We start from the raw sequence: 9848 nt of genomic DNA, 5'->3' as shown, positions 1-9848 counted from the left end.
TAGAGGTGAAACACGCCCCGAGGGAGGAGGCTTTTATTGCAAAGGAACGCTCAGCATGAGGACAGAGCGGGGCCGATTGTTGGCAGGGTGCCAAAAGCTGCAGCGTCAATCAAATCTGTTATTAATAAAACTTCTTTTAGACAAGCGTTCGTGTCTGAATGGGCATCCTGATCACTTTCCCGTAAAACACAGAACAATACTGGCTTCATCGGTCTGTTAACTTGACTGCACTGTGTCATTCAGACATGGAGCAATATCACATTAACATTTCAGCTCATTTACCCTCATTCACCACAATGTGACAAATGATTTACCTGCAGCTTTGAAGAGCAACACAGTGTGTGTTTGTTCACCTGACTGAAGTCAAAACAAGAACACAGTGTGACTTGCAGTTAGAGCCCAACCTGTCTCAATGTCAAAGATAATTCAGAAAAAGGAATATAATAAAAGCTGTTTCACCAGCACAAATACGTACAGGTGTCTTGCTTTGGAAACATAATTAAGTCAGAGGGAAAACTCCTAAAAACAGCTGGAAACAGCAAACTAACCTTCAGCTGCTGTTAATGACCTGTGGGGGGAATAACAGATTACATTCATTAGAGGTGAGTGTCATTATTTTAAGCTGTTCTGTCTGTTTTTATCGCAGTACATTTTTATTATGGATGTTTCAGATTGTGGCCTAATAGATGTGACTCCAATGAACAAAGTGCACAGGAAAGGAATGTTGTGATTTGGCATATTAATTGTGTTTTAGCTCTGCACTGTTTTTGGACCAACATTAATGATGAAATGTGGAAACAACTTTCCCAAAATCACTTCACACAACCCTTTGCTTGTGCATGTCTTTCCATTAATGTGATGGCACTTCAGATGTGCCTTTTTGAAAATGATACAGAAAGGTTAGTCCTACTGTGGCTCTCTCCGTCACTGTGATGTTTGAATGAAGCTCCATCGAACATTTAGATCAGAATATCAGAATGCAGTCACTCCAACAGATCGACGAAGAACGTCTTGTATCCCATGTCAAAAAAGGACCTAATCCATACCACCTACATGCTAAACTTCTAAAACATATCTGTTATTCTTTGTTATAACTTGAAAATAATATTCATAAAGTAAAAAATAAATTTTGGAACAAGGAAATAACAAAAGCAATCCTAAAGCAACACTTTCAAGCAATGTGAATAATCATTAGAATCTCAGCCAGAACCCAGCAAGCACAACAGTGGCATCCTGGAGCTTGTCCTAAGGCAGTCAGTCAGTTAAGCACACTGTAATATGAAACACACTGCAATTCTACTTTACTGCTATGCTTTCCTCCCTCCAGGTTTCTGGGTAAAATAGTTTCACTGGAGAACATATTGCTCAACTTGCTCGCTCTCCAAGGCAGTCAGAAACTGCTCACTGACAAACAGGCTCCTCGAGTCCAAGCCTGTACCTGCTGCGTATTTCTAATATTAGATCAACAATTAAAAACAGGAAAGGTTTCAGATTTAACAAAAGCTAACAAGTATACTAGCCTGCTTTTTGTAAGCACAAACTAGCATGCTTATTCTAAACTGCTCTAAAAGAGGAGCTATTTGCAGCTGAATGTGGCTCTGAGCTGAAACCAATACTGGATATGTGATGGAAACTCTCTGTATTTTGACTGTATAATCCAAGAAAGAAAATGCCACCAAATTTCCTGGCAACTGAAATGTGAAGATTTACTGCTTTTTCTGTCTTACCAGATTGAATGGGCTTGGATTATTCTGAGTCAAAATCAGTTCCACTGTGGCAGCTACTCTGCAGAATTTTCCTCTACTAAAACAAAAATGTCCATCACAGTGTCAGAAAGCCCAAAGTCAAAGATGATAACCACAAGGGGAAAAAATGAAAAGGGTTGTATTCAACACTACAAAAGAAACTCTGTGCCAATAATTCAATGTAAAAATGCATCTTAAAAGAGCATTTCCTATTTCAGTGATAGAAGTATCACACAAATATTGACCAAACAATCAAAAATGAATACTGTTTTAAGGAGGTTATCCCTCACATTGTGATTTCATTGACAACCCAGATTCTTCCTCATCTGACCCACAGAAAACCTACCCAGGAATTAGTCTGACTCTTCAACGCTGTGGGCATTTACAATCCCATCTTCATTCCAGATCTGGACCAGATACAGCATCTAACCTTTGTTCTAAACCTGCACCATTTAAAGCCTATGGACTAACTTATTATGCAAAATGAATAAAGACAAAAATACAGAAAGACACATTCAAAAACATTCAATTCTTAAAAAAAAAAAAAAAAAAAAAAAGGTGACATGTTGAAATATGTTCTTTTGCCCAACACGAAAAGCAAGCAGTAAATCCTCATACACAACTAGCTGTATATAACAACAAAAGCAATCCTAAATCAACACTTTACAGCAGTATGAATAATCATTAGAATCTCAGCCGGAACCCAGTAAACAGGAAATGTTCCCTGATAGTTATTTTTTGTAGAATTTTACAAGAAAGTTGCAGGTTGTTGACACAGTCCAGATAATAGTAACCTTTAGGGAACATTGTTTGAAGGTTATCTGAAGGTTCCTGTTTCTTGGGAACTTACTGAAAACACTATTGTTTAACTATGCTATAATAGCTATAATGCCTCCTAATTAACCCATCACCCAAACTACTCCGTCATTTGTAAGTGCAGCTCACTTTACCTGTCAAGTTCCTTCTCCTCTGAAAACGTGTGTGAATGGCTCCTACACTAAACAGCTGCTTGAGAGGAATCTGCTTGTTCATGGCATATCTCCATTTTTCCCTTCTTGCAAAATAAGTAGTTCAGGTCAGTTCAGTACACAGCATACTAGATTTTGTTTAACAGCCACAAGGTGGCAACAAAAGCCAACTGTGAGATTGCAGGCCTGAAGACTCACTTTAAAAGTTACAAGCTAAGATACATCACATACAGTCAGATGAGTGTCCATTATCCGGAAATGAACTGCCAGTACATATACCACCAAAAATATTTCAGCTTTGTTGCCCCTGAGCAGGAATTCAGAGATGATTAAAGCTAATAAATCATTCTGAGACTACATTTCTGCTCCCTTAGGCTAAATGAGGGGAAATCCTTGATAGACATGACAAGCCTTGATTCAGCCTTAACTCCCCAGCTGGGCAATTACTCTGCCCTCACACTTTGTGAAGATTCAGTCAAAGGAATGAGGTGAGGTTAGCCTTGGGGCACCAAATCGGCGCTCCTACACAAGTACAATGATGTCTGAATGCTTTTCATGCACCTGGTGTTAGAACTACGGCTGGTGGATATAACTAAAAAAATGTAGTTGATGCTTTTTAAATGACAAATTTTTAATAAATTGTAGGAGAGAACGGGTTTAAATGTACCTACTTTACTTTGACTCTAACCACTTCAACACATTTATTAAGGGACACAGGAAATAATTTTAATGTTAACACAACAATGAAAAACACAAAAAATATCTGCATGACATAAATCAGGATAAAGAGATGATCTCACTTTCGTACACATATACTGTGGTTAAATGAGGTTAAGGATCAATCACCAAACTGGGACCTCACACCGGCCTCTGGGTGTGTCCCGACATAAAGTCCATCAAACCTCAGAGCACGCCACCAGTAAGGCACCACATATGTGGAAGACACTGGATCGTGGTTGTTTTTAGATGACAAAGTTCATCTCACAAGGATAAAAAGTCCTCACCAGCTGCAGCCTCCACCAGGAGAGATCTGTGGGTGCAGACCAGCATGCCTCATTAGACCTATACAGCATCCATGGGTGATCGATTAAAAGTGAAGGGGCTCTGTTATCAAAGTATGAAAGGCTGCTTATGAGCCCGGGAGGGCTCATGTTTGAAATTTGTTCATTGAACTGAACTTTGCGTTACCCTAGCGTGCTTTCATGGCGGTTAGCATGTAATGCATTTAAGTGAAACTATGGAACAATTTTCTTATTGTATTGATGAAATGTGTATCACCAGCGTGACAGACTATCGTTTCATTGCAAAAGTCTAGTTAAAACTGCACCTATGTATTGGTGTTCCATAAGTATCATGCTGTTCCTTCATATAGTACACCATGTTTCCTAGTGGACAACGTAGTTGCACATGTTAGAGCTTTCAGTTCTCCCAAAGCTCTGCGTGAGCAAGGAACAGTACAGTGTGGATCTGTACATTTGTTTGTGGTTCAAAGGACCTGTCCTTGGTGGTGATCATGACAGATGACTTGTGACTTATACCTGTCCAGTTTGTTGTACAATTTCAGCAGCAGGAAGGAAGCTAGAGGATAGGAGACTCCTCAACTTGTTGACCTCTGTCAGCATGCTGTTGGATACAGCTAACATCTGGAGGAACACCTGCACCTATACAAATCATATCAGAGGTATTCCAGTGTCATACGGTATCAGTTAACTTATTGTATAGAAATATGTCTTTGGGTCACTGAGGGTTAAACTAAACATGAAACAACTATATAGTTTGTGAGGCTGCTACCAGCACTTGTAGATTTCCTTTTCCATGAGGCTAATAGAGGCACTGTGAAATGATGGAAATCTAAACTAAATCATATCTTAGAATTTCATTTTCTCTGAGCTCTTTAATTGCAGGGCATGATTCGCATCAGCAAAGTAGCACTAGCCCACACCTCTAATCTTGTTTTGTTGTCTCCAGGTTTGCTAACTCTTTATACCAGTTAGCTTTGATGTGTCATTCGCCTGGGGTTTCACATACTTTTACAGCCCACACTCTGAATGATTCAATGATGTATTTGGTTTGGACGAGAACAATGTAGCAATTTGCGTGTTAATAATTAAAACAGATGGTGTATTTTCAGAATTTACAACTTAAATGAAGAGTTATGTGTATTTTACGGCAAATTTAGATATAAATGCAGCCATTTGTACATGGTTCACTTACTTTATATCACCATTGCAGCTGAATTACAGCCCACTGGAAACAACATTAACGCCAGCTGTATATGGCTTTCAGCCATGACAGGTGTGGACAGCAGATCAGAGTGAGGCGATGGTCGATCTAACCCACAGGTTGACAGGATAAGGAAAAAGAAAAACTGAGTGTTCGTTGTTTAATAAAAGGTGCTTTGTGTGGTAGTTGAGCCAGTCTGAGACAAGTAGAGCTTGATGTATGTAGGCCAATGCCATTACCAGATGTGAGACAAGGGGGCTGACTTCCTGTGGTACGTCTTCACACAACTTCAGCCACACAAGCAGAAATACACACAGACACGCAAAAGAATGTTACAGTGCACACACAATGATAATAAATCCAAAAGTCCTTGGAGTCATATACAAAAACATTTTATTTTTTTATGAAAAGAAAGGTAAAGTTAGCTACCCTTTTGTTGTTACAAAATAGCTATAATTTACAATACAGATGTGGTAAAAATGTCTTCAAAAATACATAAAGTTCACTACATGAATTTTCAGTACAAAAAAGCTCATTAATGAAGGTTTGGAAAGAATGCACTTAAAATGTGTATAAAAAAAGACTGACGTCAAACTCATTTTATAATTAACATAATTCAGTTCCTTAAACTACACCCAGGAATTTTCATGAAGAATGATGAACTGAAGTCTTGGAATCGTTGCACTGTGAGTCTGTCATGAATCCACAGTATTTAGCTTTCAAGCATAGGCACATTCTTGTCCTTAAAACACCTGAAGAATGGTGATGATTCATAACATTACAACTTTATTTGTAATTTGATTCATAAATCTTGCAATAATTTACTTGGTCTATACTTGAACATGTGGCAGCTGCTTTGATCGCAATTGGAGTTACACTATTAGCATGTCACAATGGAAAGATTTATTTGTTGCATCAGTCAGTTAATCACATGATAGGTATAGGCATGTTGAAATTTTGGAGTTGTAGCAGATTTGCTGCAGATGCCAGACTGACATTTTAAAAAAATCGGATACAAACCACAACAATTTTCCACTTCAACAACAGATATGTAAACCACCTGTCATTTCAAAACTGCTTTTGTTTTTCAAATGCACACTTTTCCTCCCACCTCTATGCCACAGCATTCTTCAGCAAGCACTGTTTGCAAGACATTAAGAGGGAGTAACGCCTCCCTCTTCTTGTTATCTGTCTGTGTCCCCGCATTACGTAAACAAAAATGTGTTGGGGTTTTCCACGTGATTTTATTTTGACAAATTTTAGTACACCATGGGCCTTCGAACCAGCAAAAACCAGGTGTCTACACACACACACACACAGATTATACACTACAAGTATTAGGAGTATTTGTGATGTATATTTAAGGCATTTCAATAACAAACTGCAAAAAAGACAAAAAGAGAAAAGCCATCTACACCTGTTTACCATTAATCCAGCAAGTTTGGAAGAGAATGTCAGATTTGCGCTTTTATATGTCATAACAACAGTCTTTGAGTTCCCTTCCAGGCATCAACACAGACTACAGAACCACAGGAAATTGTATCTAAAGTTGCTTTTCCATTCATTGTGATACTTCAGTGCAAATTAGTTAAAGAGACTCATCAAAAAAGTCTGTTCAAAAAAGTCTGTTCACATTTGAGTGCCATCTATATGGTCTTTGGTTTTGTAATTATGTTATAATGAAGTTTGCTAATGCAGTTATATTGCTGTAACTTCACCACTTTTGACTTGTCAAAGGAGAGGCATTTGTCTAAACATGAGTCTTTTGTGCCTCTATCACGTTTCATACGGTCTCTGTTTCTGGCATTGCTTCAGATTTGAGAATACCACAACTCCTTCCTCTCTATGGAAGATGTGCTACATGTCCTCTGTTCAGTGGGAAACCCATTCATACACTTTTGGACTCAGTCTGCATCGTTATGACTTGAAGAGTTTGGGATAAAGAGCTTTAATTGGAGATGGAGTGGTGATAACATTCCCAGAGGAAATGGTTGTTTCCAGTCCCCCCTCTAACTTTTGAGAAGCCACCTCAGTTTTGCTGAAACTGCACTCCAAGAATGGCATCCCAATCTTCTTCACCTGTCCATCTCTGGTCATCAGACACGGCCGACAGAGCAGCCGCAGGATGGCTCTCCTCATGTCCTTACTCGTCAGAGTATAGATGATGGGATTGAGGAGCGAATTGACCATAGCCACTCCCAGAAAGTAATCAGCCTTGTAGAGGAGGTTGCAGCCGCGGGTGGGGCAGAAAAAATCCAGGAGGAGGAGGAGGAAGAGGGGCAACCAGCAGGCGATGAAGACACCCAGCACGATGGTGACTGTCTTGAGGAGGGCGATGTACTTCTGTGACTTTCTCGCTAAGCCCTTCCTCATGCTGCCTGACAGACACAGCCGCTGGCGCTGCGTGTTGGTGCGGACGATGCGGAAAACCCGGGCATAAAGAACCACGATGGCCAGAAGCACTGCACTGAACACAGACACACAGCAGAGGATGTAGCTTTTGGCGTAAAGCGGAAGCACCGTTGAACACTGGTCCAGTCTGTGAATGCAGTTCCATCCCAAAATTGGGAGGACCCCTAAAAACCCTGCCAGGGCCCAACTTGCACCAATTAGTGCCAACATCCGTCCTCGTTTTGCCCCATGATATGGCCTCATAGTCACCATAGTGACATGGCGTTCAATTGCAATGGCCAGCAGACTAATGATAGAGGCAGCCAGAGTGATGAAGACCCCTCCCTCCCTGAGGAACCATAGCAGTGGTGTCAGTTTCAACGTATTAGGTCCTGACATGATGATGTTGGCCATATAGGTAATCCCGGCCAGCAGGTCCGACAGAGTCAGGTTTCCCAGCAGGTAATACATGGGCAGGTGGAACTTCTTGTTCCTCCAAATAGCGATAAGAACCACAGCGTTCTCCAGGACGATGAGGAGACACACCACCAGGAATGCAATGCCCTCAGGTTTGAGCCCCTCACGGTAGCGGTCTTTCTGCAGCTTGCCGGTGTAGTTATAATGCTCCACAATGACAGCATTTTCCTGGTATTCCCAGAAGAACTGCAGGTATCCATGAGATGGGGGAGAAGGGGAGGTGGGGGACATGGATGTGGAAGGGAGAGTCCCTGCATGAGAAGTCAAAGCCTCCATGCTTGATGTTGCTTTTCTTCTGTTTCTCCTGCAGTCAGTGGCTATAAAGTCATGTTTGTTCGATGTGTTTTTGGCAGTAGGAGCTGTGAGAAATTTACCAAAAGGTTACACAAAAGCTGTCTTGCGTCAGTAAATGGAGGGATTAGATGAAGTTGTTACAATGCAATCCATCTAAATCCTTATAGATGTTTTCTTTTCTGCCAGAAGACGGTGCTCTTGAGCTCTGCCTGGTTAGAGAGTTCAGACACTGCAGAACGAAAGGAAAGAAACATGAAAATGATGCAAAGAAATGATGCAGAGCCACTGATAGCTGAAACCTTAATCCATAAAAAAAGTTTGAAAATCTCTCATTTAAATAAGTTCATACATTTGTGCTAAGTTTCTGTCTAAGTGACATTACGCTGACCTTTAGCTGCATTAAATGCAGAGTCAAAATACATGAGTCACAAACCCACAGACAGCAAACGTCTAGTCTGACAATGTATTTACTGAAACAGAAAACATTAACCTTCTGCTTTTTCATATACAGTAAAATATGTATTCTCAGAAGCATTGAATGCATACTCTGTTGAGTGTAAATTGTGATGTTACGAAACTTAAACCACAGCTATGACCTCCTGATTTTCATTAAAACCAAGACTGAGTAATTATTTCTGTTTGCATTCAGGGGGACAGGATGTGATACTAAAGGTCGGAGGGACCATTTTAATGTCAAACAAACATTTAGTTTTCCCAACTGTGTTTCAAACATATGTCAGTCACTTTGAGATTGTTAGACAAGAACCATCATAACATGTGCACTTAATTTGGCACACATGCAGCTGATTTCCACAGTATAGATGAGGCGTGTTTTAGCCTCACACACACATGCAAATATACTTTAAACCTTCAGTGTTTAAAAGAGAAACAACTTCTCTGAAGTTTATGCTACCTGCAAACTTGAATCAGGAATACACTGAAGGGTTTGCACTGTTAGGTTTGAAATAATCGGGGGTGATTGGGGGCTGCATTCCTTTGAGTCTCTTTCGTGTCAAGGAATGTTTTTCTCTCTTCTTGAGTCATATGTTAACATTTAACAAATGGTCTGGAGACTTTAACCCATTCAATATGCTGCCAAGAATCTGGAAAATAGGTGTAATTTGTTCATATGGACACAAACAGCTGAGGGTCAACTCGCTCCATAGCACAGATTGGATCTATAGCATGGATGAAAATATGAATGGAAACCATAAATGAGAACCGGTATTTAGATGTTTAATTATGCATGAATTTGTTTATTATTTCCATCATTTTTTTTTTCAAAAAATTACTGTCTTGAGATCTGAAAATGTTGGCTTTTAGACTACATATTGCCTGTAGTGAAATATAGTTCAGAAGCTTCAGGAGCCTTTCTTTTAGGTGTAAATGTAAGTTACAGCATTTTTTAAATTTTTTACACAAATTCCCCTCCAAAAATAACACCCTGAAGATAATCACTGTTTTCTCCTTACATTCTGTGCTGTATAAATGCTACATAATGGCAAGTGTGTGAAAATATCTCAACCCAACAGTGGTAATAATAACACAATTTATGACATATTGCATCAGACATGAGAATCATGAAAAAATTACCTTGGAATTGTTATCACGGTGCCCTTATCCTGGACTTCATCTGCTGTTCAAGAGAATCCAAACAAGAGTACCAAGTAAGTCACAGTCAAACTGACAAGGCAGAGGGAGTGAAGCGAGACCTTAGTTGAAACATGCAACAGTTCTGGGGGTTGGTCTA

At 39.9% G+C, this 9848-nt stretch overlaps 1 protein-coding gene across 1 annotated transcript; it reads right to left on the bottom strand.

Annotated features, from left to right (window-relative positions):
- Positions 1–5312: 5312 nt before the first annotated feature.
- Positions 5313–9848, bottom strand: s1pr5b (sphingosine-1-phosphate receptor 5b). Its single transcript, XM_023272770.3, has 2 exons — positions 9692–9848; positions 5313–8327 (listed from the first exon to the last, which is right to left on the bottom strand). The coding sequence occupies exon 2, from the start codon at positions 8078–8080 to the stop codon at positions 6854–6856; it is 1227 nt and encodes a 408-aa protein (XP_023128538.1). The 5' UTR covers positions 8081–8327; positions 9692–9848; the 3' UTR covers positions 5313–6853.

This window comes from Amphiprion ocellaris, chromosome 4 (genome assembly GCF_022539595.1).
Source record: "Amphiprion ocellaris isolate individual 3 ecotype Okinawa chromosome 4, ASM2253959v1, whole genome shotgun sequence".
Lineage (NCBI taxonomy): Eukaryota > Metazoa > Chordata > Actinopteri > Pomacentridae > Amphiprion > Amphiprion ocellaris.
This window is presented reverse-complemented; position numbering and strand designations above follow the sequence as displayed.